Source organism: Argopecten irradians, unplaced genomic scaffold (genome assembly GCF_041381155.1).
Source record: "Argopecten irradians isolate NY unplaced genomic scaffold, Ai_NY scaffold_0066, whole genome shotgun sequence".
Taxonomy (NCBI): Eukaryota; Metazoa; Mollusca; class Bivalvia; order Pectinida; family Pectinidae; genus Argopecten; species Argopecten irradians.
The window spans coordinates 25,963-45,799 of record NW_027187533.1 but is presented as its reverse complement, the minus strand read 5'-3'; the positions used below and the strand labels follow the sequence as shown (position 1 = coordinate 45,799).

Here is a 19,837-nt window from a genome sequence, read left to right as displayed (position 1 = left end):
GTAACATTGTTATATTTTGTCTGAAATTTACAGCCCGTTTCGTTTACAGGCATATGCTGAGGAGCCGTCCAGTCTGGACTACATACAGCGGTCAGAGCTGTACCCTAAGAAGTCGTTGGTGACTGAAGATGCAACGCTACACGTGCCTTTCCCACTACTGTGTGGGGAGGCTGTGGAATTCCTCGGACACATAGACGAAGGAGTTATTGCGTTATCCAACTTCCGCCTGCTCATCCGCTTCAACGAGAGTTTCATTAACATTCCTTTGGGCCTTGTGGAGAGCGTAGAATGTCGAGATATATTTTATCTCTACGTGTACTGCAAGGACGCTACTGTGGCAAGGTTTATACCCAATACTAGCTAGGGACACCTCACCTGGTGAATTCTCCTTTCTGTAGTGTTTTGCAATTGTCATCCACTCATAAATAATATTTGTTATTGCTAAGAAAGTACGGAAGCTATACCTTAAGCTTTCACAAATTTTTCCCATGCAATAGTTGGTCCCTAGTTGTACATTTTTATACCCCTCCCCCACTATTTCTATATCACTATTTCTTAGAAAGTTCGAAAGAGATCATTCTCAAATTTTATCTAATAGCCTAGTTCTCCAGTAGTTTTCATTGTGAATTCAGTCAGAAAATAGCATGGCCAACAGCTAAATTGCAGGTGCTCAGCTTTAATTTTGTTTAACTTTTATTAAAGAAAAATAAAAACGCTGAAGTAATATCTGCATGATTAGGTTACATTATATTGTTCTCTCTCAATTCATAGTTGTTCATATTCCAATTTGGACCAAAAAATAACATGCTGGCCAGGTCTACATCAGTAACATATTTAGTTTTTTTTTTTTTTTTAAATTTTAAAAAGTTTCTTGTAACTGTAGACATATATGTGTAGATTTTCAGTGTAGTATATCAGCCAGGTTATATAACAGAAAAATCCTTCATTCTTATGACATAGAGCACACTTCAAAGCAATGTCAATCTAGGATCTTGAAATATCACCTTGAGGCAAAATATCAACTCCATCAAAGTTTATCTCTTATGTATTTTATTTCCTTCTGTAGATGTGCATTCAACAACAATGATTCATGCCAAGTATGGTTCCGTCGAGTCAGTGACCGGGTCGCTCCTCCCTCTGAACTCAAGAGCTACTTTGCGTTTGCCTTTCATGCTTGGTGTGTTGACCGTTGTCCAGCTGGTTCTGAACTTGAACCCTGCTACCAGCTTTGTCAGCAAGGTATGAGATCTAAAAACTACATGTCTATGGCTTAGCACTGCTGATATTTGTTGTAGTAGGTCTAGCATTTCAGGGAAGGATTGTAATTATTTATATTTTTATTGCTCTAGATCAATTATGCTAGCTTAATTCCATATCTGTTCATAGCTATTTAGTCTTTTTTTCCAGATGAGAATTTTCCATTCTCGTTTGGTAAGGAGGTGGAAAGGATGAAGTTCAACCTGAAAAGTAAAACGGCATGGAGAATCACATACCTGAATGAATCTTTTGGGTAAGGATCAGGTTCTTTTGCGGTGTTATATTTGAGGCAAAGCTCATAAAACTTGATATATAGTGCCAGTAATTATGAATGTCATGTCATTACACAAAACAGTCATTCGCTCTATTTATTTTATGTTTTGAAAATTTTGCTTGCCAAATCCAATTTTGAAATTTGGCAAAGCAATTCAAATTGGAATGACTTTAAATTGTGATGTTTCAGTGTGTGCCAGTCGTATCCAAAGTACCATATTGTCCCATCAGATATCACTGACGATCAGCTAAAGAAAGTTGCAAGTTTCCGAGCTCTGGCCCGCTTTCCTAGTGTGGTGTGGAGGTAAGTACTGATATAACACGTCAACTAGAATTGAAAAGAATAGAGGGTATTTAGTTTTAATATGTGTGTTCTATGGGAGTTAAATTAGAATGCTTTGCAGCAGAAAATTTGGAGCAAAGACAATTGATATTATGGATATTGTAAATTATGTTCCCTTTGGAACACTTATTTGAAGTAATATAAAGAAAGACAAAACAAAAAACAAAACAAAAAAACATATAAAAACAAAATACAGCGAAACCTGATACTGAAATACTATATAATATGAAATATTGGCTGTGTAGAAAGTTTTTTCTGTAGCTATATATAGGTCAACCTTGAAAATTTCTTCCCACAAAATAATTTTAAAGCTTCAACACCACAAAATAAAGTATCCACTAACTTTCTATACAGTATGTCTTATCCCTGTTTTCCATGAAAGATGAATAGAAATGATTGACACCATATTTTTTCAGGGACCAACGCAATGGTGCCGTGTTGGTGCGATGTAGTCAGCCGGAGGTCGGGTGGCTGGGCTGGAGAAACCCAGAAGATGAGGCCCTTTTACGGGCTATTCCTCTAGCCTGTGCCAATAATCCAGGTACATATCAGCACAGCCAGGCCATTCTCGACGACTTGTCAGAAAAAGGTTCACGAAATGGAGGTAAGTTTATATGCTGATGGTAGAACGGATATAGATACCCAACCCACTATATTTCTTTTGGCCGGGTACAAAATGGTGCTTGTGTCCTAGTGGAGCAGTGCCTCTGAAAATCACTTGGGCACAATTTTTTATACTCTTTTGTAGGTTTCCAATTATTTTATGCGATTTCTAATTTTATTTTTTTCCAAAACATACATAACTACCTTTCATAAAGTGAATAGTCTGGCAAAGAAAACCAGTCTAAATGCGTTCATTGGCCTTCCAAAAGTTCTCACATATTAATATGATGGTCAAGTTCTGCTTACGTTTCCCAGTTCTGACCATTGAAATAAAGAAAAGTTGAAATCATTGAAAGCGAGGCTGCGTGGAAATGTAACCACGGACATAGTCAGCCGGGAGGACGATTTAGGATTCCTATACTTTAAATTAATTTCTTCGTACGCAGACAGATTTTGACGAGAGAATTTATTTTTCTATTTCATATGAAATTATACTGGATACATTCACACCATTTTTACCGACTTTAGCCATCCTTGCCCGACTGTTCACTTTAATATCTGTTGTACCGCTCACAATTATTTTATATGGTTCAGTTTTATTGCCTAGTAGCTATATAGGTAAGCGATATAAAACAAGTACGATAAAATGCATACAGATGTTTTCATAATGGTTTGTATAATCATTACATTGCTCTATTAGCAGTAATATGCACCAATTGTAGCGCTAAAGATGACACCATTTTCTGTCTAAAAGTCTTTTGAGCTACAATATTGCAGTTAGGCTGAGACCATGCCAATCACAATTTCTAGGCACTCTTCCTTCTGAAGACCCCCGCAGCGCTGACATGTGTGACTTTGTCGCGTCAATTAGATGCTTGATACAATGCATTGAGCCAAGCATAGTCAACAAGAGTTTGACTGTATTGAACAAATGCATGGCTCTGCAGGCAATGTTTTTCAATTGTCCAATGCTTATAACTAAACATCGGTATTGTATCCTATATTACCTGAAGTGTATAGGAAATAACCTGTTGACCGACATATGTATCGCAGTGTGCAATTTAGCAGTCCTTCATAGCATTGTTTTTTCGCTGTCTGCAGACATTTCTTACACATACATATTGTTTTTTCACTGTCTGCAGACATTTCTTACACATATATTGTTTAAGTGTTTTATCAATGTCTGCAGACTTACACATACATATTTTTTAAGTAATAACTTATTTACCAGGGTATTGACATACATATTCTTTAAGTAATAACTTATTTACCAGGGTATTGACATACATATTTTTTAAGTAATAACTTATTTACCAGGGTATTGACATACATATTTTTTAAGTAATAACTTATTTACCAGGGTATTGACATACATATTTTTTAAGTAATAACTTATTTACCAGGGTATTGACATACATATTTTTTAAGTAATAACTTATTTACCAGGGTATTGACATACATATTTTTTAAGTAATAACTTATTTACCAGGGTATTGACATACATATTTTTTAAGTAATAACTTATTTACCAGGGTATTGACAATGGATCATTTTTGATGGCTTTATTATTGTTTTCTTGATAACAATCTCGGAGAAAAGCTGAAGCCAAATTGAGTCCAGCATTTATTGCCATTGTAAACAGCTATGCTTCAGTCGGCTGATTTATGTGAATTAAAACATTATGATTGAACATACTTTTGGTACGCAATTCAGTCGGCCGATTTCCGTGAATTAAAACATTATGATTGAACATACTTTTGGTACGTAATTCAGTCGGCCGATTTCCGTGAATTAAAACATTATGATTGAACATACTTTTGGTACGTAATTCAGTCGGCCGATTTCCGTGAATTAAAACATTATGATTGAACATACAGTGAAACCTCACCTTACGACCACCTCAGAATTAAGACCACCCCGCTATTACGGGCACTTGTTTTCAGTCCCGTTATTTTCCCCTCTATATCTTTGTACTGGTCGTCTCAGTATTACGACCACCCCGCTATTCCGTATTACGACCAGCCCAGGCAGTCCCAACGACCACTGATCAACGGTAATTGACCCCATAATTACGACCATTCACCTGTGACAGTTTACCTTGTTTTCCTTCAGACCAGTAGCCAACACTAATTGCCCCCTTCATTACGACCATTCACCCGTGTCCGTCAATCGCTTGTCAAGTGACAGACCGTTACCTGTACGGTCGGTTGTGTACTAAGCGGGGTATTGGAGTGACGGAATCAAGGTCAATTATAATCAAATTAATTACCCGATACATACGCATAATAAATGTGACCAAAAGAAAGCATAGGGTTTTTGATGGTCCCCATTATTTAGCCAAGACGACCACGTGTGTATGTGTGGATTTCGATCTTTTGTTTACCGATACGGGTCGTCGCCCTTGTCACCTGTTGACCTAGCAGCTAGGTGGCGCTTTGAAAGTGAAACTAGACCAATTATCGGATCATTTGAAAGAGCGCGTGTAGCAATCGATCTTTTGTTTACTAATCAAAACATTAACCTGGGCTCTAATGATTTTACAGTAGCAGTATTTAAAGCCCTATCTTCACGGGTGAGTAAAATAAACATCGTGGATCTAAGGCGTTTCGTTCTGATTGTGAAATTAATCCGGTAAGAATGTCGCCGTATTTTTGTTTTGACAAAACTTCAATTAAATTTCCATACAAACACGATAACTTTCAAACATTTGTATGTAATATTTCCACCTCCTTTAAATTTATATGCAATTTAAATCAAGAAGGGTACACCACGTAAACGAATAAGAAAGTTGAACTCCTTATATAACTGTAGAAAAAGCCGTAGTCAACTCGCCGAACAAGATTGGCATCGGTAAAACACAAGTGCAGTCGATATTGAAGAGAAAGGCGGAAATCTATGTGTGTATGTTATGTGAATTAAAATTTATTAGAATTTATTAATTAGATTATTTAATAAAAAACAAAATATCTTCTTTATTTTCTTTTATGCTTATTCAACTAAATAAAAATATACACGTCTATTATGTTACTGTATACATATAAGACATACATTGTATATACATGTACAGTACATGTTTATATACTATTTTTAATCATAATGTGCAGAGTTTACGGTTCTTACTGATTAGAAGTCAATCCGATGCACCTCGGTATTAAGACCACCCCGCTATTAAGACCACTTTCACTCAGACCCTCAAGTGGTCTTAATAGAGAGGTTTTACTGTACTTTTGGTATGCAATTCAGTCGGCCGATTTCCGTGAATTAAAACATTATGATTGAACATACTTTTGGTACGTAATTCAGTCGGCCGATTTCCGTGAATTAAAACATTATGATTGAACATACTTTTGGTACGTAATTCAGTTCGTGAATAATTATGTTCATCTTTATTGTATTTCAAGTTTATATTTATTTCTGTAAGACAAGTTTATCGAGATGATTCACACCAAGTAAAACATTCCATTTTCAAATGTGAATCACGACGTAATAATGTGTCTCAAAGGAGCATTTTTTTTATTGACCATGCATCTGGTACATAATTATTTTTGTTATTGACTCTGTCTTAAGTGACCACCTGTCCTATGTCACCTTATTTTGAACTTTCTGTGGAAGGTCACTTAAGACAGGTTTGACTGTGTTAGAGTCCTATTTGTATCCTTACAGAAGCTGGAGATGAAAGTCTTGGAGAAGATAAAAGGATGTTGGTGATTGACTGTCGATCTTACAGTGCTGCCTTCGCCAACAGAGCAAAGGGTGGGGGACTCGAGTGTCCAGGTCAGTTGTATAACTTGTGGAGCAACAAAAAACATCTCACCATCCTGTGGTTTGCTCCCTGTTGGGGAAACCAGAGGGGTCTATTGATAGTTTTCATCTCCATTTGCCTGTCCACCTGAAATTGTCAGCAGTTTCAATGGTGTCATTTAGTAGGTCAAGCTTCAAGTATAAACTAGAAATTGTCACCAGGACAATTTGACGGGCTTTTCACCTAAAAGCTACCCCGTTCAAGGTCATTCATTACACACTTGGTACCGCTTAGTTTCAACGTACCAAAAGTCCAATACCAGGACTTAGGACTTTCAGAACTTTACAATAAGTCATTTGAAAATTTTAGGATTGTTAGCCCGATTGCCCTTTGATATAGGTCAAGGTCAATCATATTAATAAACTTGGTAGGCATTTATGTCAGCATGCTTCATGCTTAATATTAGGTCTCTAGGCCTTCTAGAAATTGAGAAGAAATTTTTTTATTGATGTTGTCGAAAAATTGTATTTTTGAACTTTGTCCCTATTTCCAATCGGAAGTTGACGTTTTACAGAAAAGTGGTATGTAAATTAAGTGTTTCATTTTTGATTCTACATAACATATCCAAAAATGAATGAAATTGGCTCAGTGGTTAACTAGCTATGGCTATCTCAATGAGCTGTATTTTCACTGGATCATTTTTGGCGAGGGTCACCTCGCCATTGTGATCGTGGTTGCAAAATTCTCTTACAGTCAATTTCCTCAATATGATTGGCTTAGAAATTGCTCGCAGATACTAGCGCTCCTAGCGGCAGTGTATTCAACAACTTTGATTTTACCGGGAATTTTAAATAGCAAATTTTGAATATGAATTTTACTGAAATAAGCGTATCTGTAACGTTGAAATAGGAATAGTATATTACGGCTTTCATATCCTTACTATATACACTATCCAAAAGATCTTCTGTTTGAAAATTCTCACCTGATTGTTTACAAAGTATCTAGACTTTTCGTCCCCAAAATGGTGTTTACAATGAATGAAGACGTTTCGTCCCAAAAATGCTTCGCTCCGAAGCTGGTTCCCCCCAGACGTTTACTCCCTATTAGAGACGGTTATTTCGCAACGGAAAAAAAATGAAATCAATATTTCACCTCGAACATCAAAATTGATACCATAATGAATTTTGTAATTTGAATCAAATTTGTCTCGGAGCAAATACATTCCATGGCGAAATGGAGATGCATTTATTACGGCTGTGTTATGGCACATGGCCTTACTACAATGGAAGAAAGACAACTCTAACAAAATTTTGGACAAACTTGGTCTACTGATAAAATAGCACGTGACAGACGGTGAACATTTTGTAAATGTCCAACGTGGCGTAATCTTAAAACTAACGGCAGTTAATTAATAAGGTATGAATATTTACCACATCCATAATTATCGATAATTTCATAAGCACATGTAAAAGCACGTTCAGAGATTACCACTAAACCATACTTTTAAAACATTTTAGTTATTTTCACCACAGGAGCTTGACGTTCTGATCATATACATACAGCATATTCATTAAACTAGGTAATACGAAGTAAATTTTTGGCCGAACATATAACTCGAAGTGATATTTTTTGAACTACTAGATCGACAAAAATGTCGATTTCTTTTTCATAATTCTTCCGTAAAACGGCACTTAAAAAGCTTTTTCAATCTGTAAAAATGTAGAGAAAACTGTTAATTGTTTAGCAATTATCCTGAGTTATATTTTATCAACAAGCATCAGAGATTAGCAATTAAAACTTACATAAACATATTCCCGACTCTCACTTGCATTGTTTGATCACTCGAGCGGAACTAATCTCTACCACCTGGCACAGTCTTACAAATGCAATCGTACAAAAGCCCACATGATCACTGCTTTTAGTGCGATTACATCTTAGGGTGTGAACAATGTAATTTCAGTAATTATTCTGTTAATACATTTATTGATTCCTTATGTTTTACAGAATGTCAGCATGCATGTATCATTTCAACTTGAAACAGTCTAGGAGAAGAATTGTGTGAACAAAAAGAAGTAATTTTCAACTGTGGAAGCTTAATATTGTAATCATTTTCAATTCGAAAATAATTACTATCATCATCTTCAAATTCCTTATTGTGAATTTAACTGTAATATGATTTACGCATATACCTCATATTTGTTTATATTCTTTGACATGTACATGCTTGAAATGAAATGAATAAATAAAAGATTATTTAAATTTAAAACACAATATGACATTAGCTGTTTATATTTTTTGTCAAAACCATATTAAGCTTAATTATCGTTCATAACACACTAATCATCACCTTCGAGACAATTTAATGAAAATCAATTAAACATTAATTTGTATAACACAGGTCGTCTTATGTTTTCCCCGCCTTGACTGTCAATGTTCCCTGATCACTCTGAAGTATTGATTTTACCTTTTTTTTTTTGGTCACCACATGAACTGCCTTTAAATTAATCACACCAATGAGACATACATTTACTACATTCATTATAACACTGTAAGGCAATTCTGCAAGATCAGCGAACATTATTGATTTACCTTGAATATCTACATGCACAGTATGGTACCATATGTAACAGGAGAGGAGAAAATGTAGCGGCAAGACCGGGATTCGATCCCGGGACTCTCTGAACACTAGCTGAGTGCTCTACCGACTGAACTACCTGGTCATCGATAATCGACCCAGTCCAGTTCCACTACACTCCTCCCACCTTTTTTGAATACATACGATACCCTTTCAAACACCACAGCCGTTGGTAGGAGAGAATAAAATGTAGCTCTTCCGACTGAGCTACCTGATCACCGATAATCAACCCAGTCTGATCCCGCTACAAATATTTATCTGGTTATTTTATCTCCCTTCCTATTTTCAATCTACCTTTATGACTTAGAATCTTACCTGGTGGAAAAGAATATTTTGTCTTACAAATCTTGACAAATTATGCACACTGTGATTGTTGCAAGCTAAACTACGTATCCGCTAGCTGATTGCTGTTGATTGTTAATGATCTCAAACATAGTAATTACTTATTGTGCCAATTTAAGTAAATATATTCTACTCTTTTCAAATATTCCTGATTACTTTTCATGTGTAATATCTTAAAACATTGACATGTGCACGGAGTACGGCGGACCAGACCGCCGATGTTTTGGACATCTGCTAGATATTTCAGTTTCAGGTTACGGTGGCCAATAAAAGAAAACAAGCAAAAGTACCTGCGCAAATTATACCAGTTTTTACGGTACATGATATTGGAATATATCCCAAACTTTTTATCATATTATTTGCCAATAACACTGTTATGATATCAGAAATATCTGATGGTCTACAACAAATGTTACATGAATTTTAACAATATTGCATAACATGGAAATTAGAACTTAATATCAGAAAGAAAAAAATTGTGATATTCTCAAGACGTAAATCGGTACAACAATACCATTTGATGTTATGGAATACAGAATTAGATTTATACGAATTGTTTACATATCTAGGTACAGAAAATAATGTTAATGGTAGCATTTTTAAAGAAAGGGAAAAAACCTGCTGAACAAACAATTAAATCGGTGTTTGCTATTTATAAGAAATAAAGGAATGTATCTCTTCCTGTTCATCTTAAACTGAAAATATTTGATTCACTTGTAATGACAGTTTTATTATACTCATCAGAGGTATGGGGATTTGAAAATAAAAAATGTAGAAAAATTCATTTGTAATTTTGTAAAACAATCCTGAAGTTAAGAAAGTGTACAAACAATTTCATGGTCTATGGTGAGCTAACAAGTTATCCGGTTTGAATTGAAGTTCGGATACAATGTATATCAATCAACTTGCTGTTTTACAAAAGAATAATTACAAAACTTGTTAAGAGTAGACCAATTGACCAATTTATTCAAAAATCACATGGTGATATTGATAAGTCTTCAAGAGGACAGACATATTCTATATTTAAGACATTTTGACATAGAAAAGTTTGCCTCGTCTTTCTGTGCTGCAAAAGAATACTTGTTAACTGATACTGTGGTCCCAGGAACTTGATGACAAAATTCATTAAGAATGGATATTTTCATTAACATCAAATTAACAAGGAAAAGGCTAAAGGTGTTATAAAATCATTTGACATATTACATCATAGGAAATATTAGTATGGGCTTCCAAGATTTTAGTATGTGTCTCTTATTTTTAGCCCACCATCATCAGATGGTGGGCTATTCAAATCGCCTTTTGTCCGTGGTCCGTCCGTCCTTCTGTCCTTCCGTCCTTCCGTCCGTCCGTCCGTCCGTCCGTTAACAATTCTTGTTACCGCTATTCCTCAGAAAGTGCTGAAAGGATCTTTCTCAAATTTCATATGTAGGTTCCCCTAGGACCCTAGTTGTGCATATTGCATTTTGGGACCGATCGGTCAACAAGATGGCCGACAGTCGGCCATCTTGGATTTTGATAGTTGAAGTTTGTTACCGCTATTTCTCAAAAAGTGCAGAAGGGATTTCTCTCAAATTCCATATACAGGTTTCCCTAGGACCCTAGTTGTGCATATTGCATTTTGGGACCAATCGGTGAACAAGATGGTCGACAGGCGGCCATCTTGGATTTTGATAGTTAAAGTTTGTTACCGCTATTTCTCAAAATGTGTAGAAGGGATCTTTCTCAAATTTCCTATACAGGTTCCCCTAGGACCCTAGTTGTGCATATTGCATTTTGGGACCAATCGGTGAACAAGATGGCCGACAGGCGGCCATCTTGGATTTTGATAGTTGAAGTTTGTTACCGCTATTTCTCAAAAAGTGCTGAAGGGATCTTTCTCAAATTTCATATACAGGTTCCCCTAGGACCCTTGTTGTGCATATTGCATTTTGGGACCAATCGGTGAACAAGATGGCCGACAGGCGGCCATCTTGGATTTTGATAGTTGAAGTTTGTTACCGCTATTTCTCAAAAAGTACTGAAGGGATCTTTCTCAAATTTCATATACAGGTTCCCCTAGGACCCTTGTTGTGCATATTGCATTTTGGGACCGATCGGTGAACAAGATGGCCGACAGGTGGCCATCTTGGATTTTGATACTTAAAGTTTGTTATCGCTATTTCTTAGAAAGTACTATAGCGATCTGTCTCAAATTTTATATATAGTGTGTTTGAAAAAGTTTGAAAAGCAGGGAAAAGATCCCTCTTTCCATTGTCAGACCCAGATCATTCTTTGGTGGGCGCCAAGATCCCTCTGGGATCTCTTGTACACCTTGGTGTCCAAGGAATCCTCAAAAGTCCAAACTGGAAGGAACACCAGCCAAATTTATTTCTTATTGTACAAAACTGCAGTAGTATTGACCTTAGAAATATATTCCTCCTATCCTCGAGACCGAGCCATTTAGTACTTTCAGTACTTTGATTATAGCTCTAAAATTACCAGTACTCTTTGACTTTGGATGAAGGTCAAGGTCGTTTATTTTTTCAAACCTGATAGTCAATTACCTAAGCTTACTTCATGCAAAATATGAAGCCTCTATACTATGTAGAACTTGACAAGAAGATATTTTCACGATTTTCGCCTAAAACAACAATTTTGCACTATTAGTTAATGATCAACCGGAAGTTGACATTTTAGAGAAAAATGTACAATTACAAAGTTTCTCCATATTCTATTCTACATGACATATAACAAAATGAAATAAATAGGCTCAGTGGTTAACGAGTTATGGCTGTCTAGGTTTAAGCGGAAGTGACATCATTGCGGCCATATTTGAAATTGCATCAACACCATATTAACAAGAATTGGTCACAGTGATAAGTGGAATATCTTGTGTGAGTTTGGGCTTGATCGGACAGGTGGAATCAGAGGAGATGTTTAAAATATAATTGTCGAAATTAGCAAAAGTTTCTTTGTTTAATATTAATTACGTCATAAAAAATTGATTAGTGGACCAATTTTTAGTTTGAAGACATGAAAACCTTCAGAATGACATACTGCATCGATGCAATGCAAAAGGTTGGGAAAAAAATAAATAATTAAAAAAAATCTAAAAATAGTCACTTTTGGTAAACTTTGACCTATAGCGAGCTTTTGAACGAGACATATTTTGTATTAAAATGTACCGAAAAAAAATTAGATATGTCCATTCCCTACAATAAAATACCTTCAAATTTGAAATAGCTTTCGAACTTTTTGAGTTATAGCAGTTTTTGTGTTTTTAGGTTTTACGTCATGGCGGCCATATTGAATTTTTTGACCTACTGAATTTTGTTCCTAGAACACCTTCAGATTCATAGTTTAAACATACTGAAATAATTTTTATCTGATGTTTTACCGTTTGTCCAATAGAGCATTCACAAAAACAGGAGGAAGAATAATAAGAATAATAATAAGAATAAGAAACTTAACGAAAACAATAGGTCTTTTCACAAATAGTGAAAAGCCCTAATAATCATATTAACATTGGGTCAGTGTTCCACTTTGATTAATACCAATATCCACATACGTATAGATGATCCAAATATCATAAATAAGCTACAGAGCTATCAGGTAAAGGTCAAAGTGTTATCAGGTAAAGGTCAAAGGGTTATCAGGTAAAGGTCAAAGGGTTATCAGGTAAAGGTCAAGGTCACTTCTTTTATTTCTAAAATACAATTGTCAGCACAGTTTTCATTGCATCAAGAATATATGATAATTCCTGCATTTTAAGTTGTAAAGACATTTGTAATTTCAATAATACTCCATATTACTTTCATAAATTTGTGTTTTAGTATACAGAATCCTACTCGCACTGTGAGACCCGTATATAAATTTGTGTTTTGGTATACAGAATACTCTCAGAACTGTGAAATCCATATATAAATTTGTGTTTTTGGTATACAGAATACTACCCGAACTGTGAGATCCAGTTCATGAACCTGGCAAACATTCACTCGATCAGAAAGAGCTTCATTGCCCTGCGTACCCTCTGTAGTAGTGGACCAGACCAAGTCAAGTAAGTGTCAAAATCGCTTCAAAGGTCAAATAGGGGTCAAAGGTCAAGTGTGAAGTAAGGAGTAAGTGTCCATTGTAGTCTGCAATTGTTAAGGATGTTTTCTGATAAGGTCGTTCAAGTCTCCTTTCAACCTTGATCTTAGTGTTTTTGTGATTTTCAAAAAAATATGGTCTTCATTTGTAGCTAGTTGTTGTATGAACATTATATTGTGGTAATAGATTAGACTTACGCTGTGTGTAGAGATTTGTATGCAACAACTTATTTGACAGCCATTTTAAAAATGAATGGTTCTTATGCTTTGTATAGAGGTGAATCAGAAATTAGAAAGAAGAAAAAAAAAAACTTTACAGCAGAGAAAATCCTTAAACTATCGCTATCTCTGATAGCATTATTGTTTTAGGACTAAAGGTTGATATTCTTCTGTTACAGCTGGCTATCTGGACTAGAAAACTCTAAATGGCTGTTACACACCGCGAGTTTGATGAAGACAGCCAACCTAGCGGTCAGTTCAATAGACAAGGAAGGAAGGCCGGTCTTGGTTCATTGCTCTGACGGCTGGGACCGCACCCCACAGATCATCTCGCTCGCAGCACTTCAGCTCGACCCATACTACAGAACCATTGAGGTAAGTAACATTGGCTTTACCTCTTATCTGTTATCCTTCCTATCATTCTCTATGTCCATATGTTTTTTGTCTTGTTGCCCTGAAAATCAATTTAATGATTAAGAATTATATTACATCTGAACCAAACATACTTATGGAAAGGGCAAATGTTTTAAAAACTGCTCAAACGTCATGTGTTTATGAGCACAACTTTATATTTTTTAGAATAAATGACATGAGTATTGTTCACAAAATAATTATGTCACAAATTGATTCCAAATTGAATAATATGATCTTTCCCTACCTTGAGGGTAGGACATGCAGAGAAATCTATACCTGGGAACGAGATTCATGACTATCTAACCTGAGGCATGCCGAGGGTTAGAAGGTTGTGTATCTCTTCTGCGGGTAGATATTTTCTTGACCTTTTCCCTAGGTAGAGAATGAACCTTTTTCTTCCCTGTAGTATAAAAAATAGTGATAAAAAACCTACAAATATACCAATTAAAAAAAAAAACCCAAATATTAACAAAACTGTGTATCAAATTGTCTTTTTTAAAGGCCCAATACCTTTCAAAAAAAAAAAAAAGTTTCTTGAAAACAATAATAACATAAGAAAATATATATCGATAGTCTAAGATGAGGTTACAAAACCATACAAACGCAAGATTTCCTGTGTAATACATGTTAACAGTGAAGAAGCATATAGCTGTTTTGCTGTCTGGCGTAGTGATAAACAACTGACGCCTGGTAATTAGGATGACAACGGGAAATATAAGACGACTCAAATTAATTTATTTTGATTAAATTGTTTAGAAGGTGATGATAAGTGTCTCATTAATGGTGAGCTGATAAATTTTGAGACTCTACAAAATTATCAATCTTGTTTTGGATTCCCATTTTAAAAATCAAAAGCCATTTCGGAAAGCACGGGCATGAAGCACAAGCTTGAGGTCAAAGGTGATAAACAATGTTCAGTTGGACATGTAAAGTTTGTTTCCATTTGACATTTTACATTTTCTGGTTTATCACACGGATATGTACTGCGCATGCAGGCTGTCTTACCCTAGGTAAGACAGAGATATCATATTCTTACATCTCTGTCTGAAGGGTTCAATAACTTGTGGCAGCTGAATCAATGAAAGATTCTATGATTGATTGTTTGTAAAACTGACATTCTTCTGACTATTGCAGGGTTTCCTGGTGTTGATTGAGCGCGAGTGGCTGGACTTTGGACACAAGTTTGCTGACCGCTGTGGTAATGGTATCAATATAGACGACACTAATGAGCGATGCCCAGTGTTCCTACAGTGGATTGACTGTGTCTTCCAACTCTACTCACAGTTCCCAACAGCTTTCCAGTTCAACGAGGCCTACTTAGTAATCATATATACACCATGCATGAATATGCCTTATACATATACAAAAAATTATACATATACTTATATATGCCTTTTCAACTTGGGGTATTTGAATCAATTTTTTACATGACCTCCGCCTATTCGAATAACATATCTGGGAAATTCTTAAAATAAAATAGAATATTTTTCAATTTTGCAATGTATTTTCAGCAAAATTCCCATTGTTTTAAGATACTTTGCTTTTGCTAGAAATCAGTATGGGGACAGATCAACATTATCGTATGGTTTGTTATTTTATGCATGAATCTGCAAAAGGTATTCGACGCTAATACGATTTACATCAGCAGCGGAAGATTATTAGTTTAGTATAATCACTGACTCAAACATCTAATTAAAGCATTTGCACTTTCAATTATGTTTCTTAATTAACGTAACGTACCTTATTTCGCGATCGGTTGGAAAAACCATGCTTCCTTACAACAACCGCCATTTATGGGTAGTCTCGTTCAATCAGACTCTTGTCGACTACGTCGGACATGTGGGTATCAAGCGTCTCGTTGAACAAGACATAGAGAAGCATGCAAAGTCGGTGTGCAATGACTACTGCAAGTTTCTTATGTAATATGGATACAAAAAATACTTGCTACGCTGTTTTATAACGCTTGAATATGCATTATTTTCTGAAATATTCGCAAGCTAGTTCTCTGCATCGATCAACAATACCGGAAGAATTCTCAAAACATTTTTAGGCCCAGTTAATACATGGCTCCATCATGAGCCGCCATTTTCGAACTCATACACATGTGTCAAAACAACATTGCAAGTTGAATGGCCCTTTGAAGTTTAATCACGATAGTATGCTCATTTTTCCAGGGCGAATGTACATAAATTAATTTGTTCGCAAATGCAAACCGATTTTTTCCAAACTTGGTGACGAGGTGGAATGCCTTAAGGGCTCTGCCAAGTTCGATCACGACTGTTGATGGACCTTATTTAGTGGAGTTATGGCCCTTTGGCTAAAAACATCATTTTCTGCCATTTCCGTGTAATGAGTGTAACAAATGTAAACCAATTTTCTTCAAACTTAGTAACAAGGTTAAATGCCTGAAGTACTCGGCCAAGTTCGATCGCGACTTTCAATGGACCTTATTTAGCGGAGTTATGACCCTTTGTTTAAATAAGAAAAGTCAATTTCTGCCACTTCCGTACAATAACTGTCATAAATATTAACCAATTTTCTTCAAACTTGGTAACAATGTTGAATGCCTTAAGTGCCTGGCCAGGTTCGATCAACTCTTTCAGCGGATGTTATTTATCAGAGTTATGGCCCTTTAAGTTACTACAAATGTCATTTTTCTGCAGTTTCTGTGTAATAACTAACAAATGTTAAAACTAATATTGTTATAACTTGGTAACAAAGTTAAATGCCTTAAGGGCTTAGCCAAGTTTGATTGCCACTTTTGGCAGATTTTAATTAACACAGTTATGGCCCTTTGATTTTATAAAAAAAAAAGTCATTTTCTGCCACTTCCGTACAATAACTGTAATAGATAGTTAAAGGTATTACTTCCGAATAATGCTAGGTTTACACTATCTTCCCGGCGACCACGTTAGCCCCGTTAGCCCGAAACGTGTTACACCGTGGAATTTTGGCTATTTTTGTCTATGTATTCAAGTTGAGCTAGGTCTTGTGAAGTTTTGCCACGGTCTTTTACAGATTACGTGGTAGACCGTGGATATAGGGGAAAGTGCTGTTCCCGGAGGTTAAAGGTACACTACGGCTTTAGCACAGCCTATCAAGGATACCACTATGTTCTCTCTAGGCCTGTTACGATCTGATGAGGTCTGCTACGTTTTACATGTTTTGATCAATCTCCGATACGTTTTTCACGGTCCGCAACGGCTTTCTAGGGATGAAAGTCTGATGCCGGGCTTTTAAGGAGCAAATGAAACAATATTTATTGCCGAAAATCTCATTTCGAACAGGTTTTAGTTACAAAATATGTTAAAAGAAAAGAAAATTTTAACTATATTTGGTATAAATATATAATTATTAGAGCCAAGTGTTTCTACGCAATTTTTTTTCTGTAATGGTTCTCACTTAATATGCATTTTGCAATGATAGCTTTGGTGTGATTTGAGGGTTTAAATGTGTTTGATAATGAATATTTCTATTTATTACTACAAATAATTCCATGAAGTATCAAATATGTACCAGGCCAGACAATGATACTCCATCATATATTGCTTGCAACGTAAGACCGTAATAAGACGTAACACGCTGTATCACGTTGGGATTTCAACCGCTCCAAGCCGTGATGTGGCTTGACAGAACGCATCAAAACGGTTATCATCCACCTTGGCTTGCCGTCAAAACCTTGACAAAGCTGAACAAACAAGCACAAAACGTGCAGCCAATCTGCATCAACCGTAATAAAACGTGGAAAATATGCAACAGAACGTCATAAAACTTGAAATCACTGTGGGATTCCGGGTAACGTGCTTGCTGCCCGTTCCACCACGGAACATCTGGAAGTTTTGTTACGGCCTTGAACGCACTGTTACGTTTTGTGAAGTCACCCCCGTTTTATTACGTACTGTGGCGTTCACAATCTGTACCGTGACTACCGTGGCAAATATTTTGACAGTTTAAAAATCTGGCACGGTATCCACGGTAATCATGACCGCTCACGTTTGTCTATCACGTCCTTCTGCGTTGTCTCAAATTGTCTCGTGTTCACCACGTTTTGTCCACGGTGGCCTGAAACGAGAAGATAGTGTAAACCTAGCATAACACTTCAGTTTATTTTTTCATGTTTCAACCAAGGTTAAACCTAACCTCAATAATGTTTACTTACATTATGTCCTGAAAGCGGGGGACAGAAATTCCATGAATTTGCTTGTTGCATTTGGTATCGATTGTCAAGCTTTTTTCTCAGATTCGATCTAAGTAAACAAGATTCTCCAATTGGAATATTGTTTTGTTATTAAACAATTAAAATCGATTTATAACTTGGAAAATAATTACTTCTTGTTCGTTTGAAGTGTAAATAATTTACGTATTGATCAAATGAAGAAAACAATATTGCCTGTTTACATGCATATGTATGTAGGGGATCAAACGGAGGTGCAAAATGCCATCTCCGCCTATTAGAATACTCCGGTTATTCGAATATTTTCTTCTGGAAAATGACCTATTCAAATAAGCGGAATCCTCTGTATAATGATTTTTGGCAGTACAACCGTAATCCATATTCAGCTATTTTGTAAAACCTATGTAATGTTAGTATTGTAATTCTCAACACGACACATATAACTTTAAGGATGGCAAATCATAATTTTGAGAATGAAGAGGTCCAATGCCAAAAGTTTTTTCCATTACAGCTGACATTGATTTTGTATGCATTTGTATAGAATTAAAAATGTTGTTATGGACGATTATAGGAAAACGCAGGATTGTGAGAATTCTAAGAGCCCCAGTGTGAAAATGTGCTTTGATGATTTAAGTCTTTGGTTATTTAAATCTACAAGCTTTGCTGTTCTCAAGTAGCTCTTCAATAAAGGTGTCCTTTTTACAAGTTTTACATGACTATATTCATTTCTTTCAGTTTGATACTGGGAATTTTACCTGTCATAACGAAAAAAACTTTTTTTTTCAGGTAAAGCTGGTACAACACACTTACTCCTGTCTGTTTGGTACATTTCTCTGTAATACAACACAGGAACGACAGAAGGAAGAACTGGACAAACGCACAGCCTCAGTCTGGTCACTGCTCAATCTCCGCAACAAGAGATTCCTAAATCTTCTATACTGCCCCACAATAGAGCAACAGGTAAAACCCTATCTCTCTGTCTACAGGTAAAACCCTATCTCTCTGTCTACAGGTAAAACCCTATCTCTCTGTCTACAGGTAAAACCCTATCTCTCTGTCTACAGGTAAAACCCTATCTCTCTGTCTACAGGTAAAACCCTATCTCTCTGTCTACAAATCTATCAATAGGTAAAACCCTATCTCTCTGTCTACAGGTAAAACCCTATCTCTCTGTCTACAGGTAAAACCCTATCTCTCTGTCTACAGGTAAAACCCTATCTCTCTGTCTACAGGTAAAACCCTATCTCTCTGTCTACAGGTAAAACCCTATCTCTCTGTCTACAGGTAAAACCCTATCTCTCTGTCTACAGGTAAAACCCTATCTCTCTGTCTACAGGTAAAACCCTATCTCTCTATCTCTACAAATCTATTGACAGGTAAAACCCTATCTCTCTGTCTACAGGTAAAACCCTATCTCTCTGTCTACAGGTAAAACCCTATCTCTCTGTCTACAGGTAAAACCCTATCTCTCTATCTCTACAGGTAAAACCCTATCTCTCTGTCTACAGGTAAAACCCTATCTCTCTATATACAGGTAAAACCCTATCTCTCTGTCTACAGGTAAAACCCTATCTCTCTGTCTACAGGTAAAACCCTATCTCTCTATCTCTACAAATCTATCAACAGGTAAAACCCTATCTCTCTGTCTACAAATCTATCAACAGGTAAAACCCTATCTCTCTGTCTACAAATCTATCAACAGGTAAAACCCTATCTCTCTGTCTACAAATCTATCAACAGGTAAAACCCTATCTCTCTGTCTCTACAA

The 19,837-nt window shown here is 36.1% G+C and overlaps 1 protein-coding gene across 1 annotated transcript in view; it reads left to right on the top strand.

Moving 5' to 3' along the window:
* The window catches only part of LOC138311623 (phosphatidylinositol-3,5-bisphosphate 3-phosphatase MTMR3-like), a 35,958-nt gene extending 16,884 nt beyond the window's left edge, over window positions 1-19,074 (top strand). The window contains exons 2-11 of the mRNA XM_069252897.1: window positions 50-342; window positions 1,067-1,239; window positions 1,408-1,510; window positions 1,721-1,834; window positions 2,290-2,477; window positions 6,140-6,250; window positions 13,120-13,231; window positions 13,661-13,856; window positions 15,030-15,215; window positions 18,856-19,074. Of these exons, the coding sequence (XP_069108998.1) occupies window positions 50-342; window positions 1,067-1,239; window positions 1,408-1,510; window positions 1,721-1,834; window positions 2,290-2,477; window positions 6,140-6,250; window positions 13,120-13,231; window positions 13,661-13,856; window positions 15,030-15,215; window positions 18,856-19,059 (1,680 nt within the window). The 3' untranslated portion in view covers window positions 19,060-19,074. The remainder of the gene's footprint in view (window positions 1-49; window positions 343-1,066; window positions 1,240-1,407; window positions 1,511-1,720; window positions 1,835-2,289; window positions 2,478-6,139; window positions 6,251-13,119; window positions 13,232-13,660; window positions 13,857-15,029; window positions 15,216-18,855) is intronic.
* Window positions 19,075-19,837: the final 763 nt, after the last annotated feature.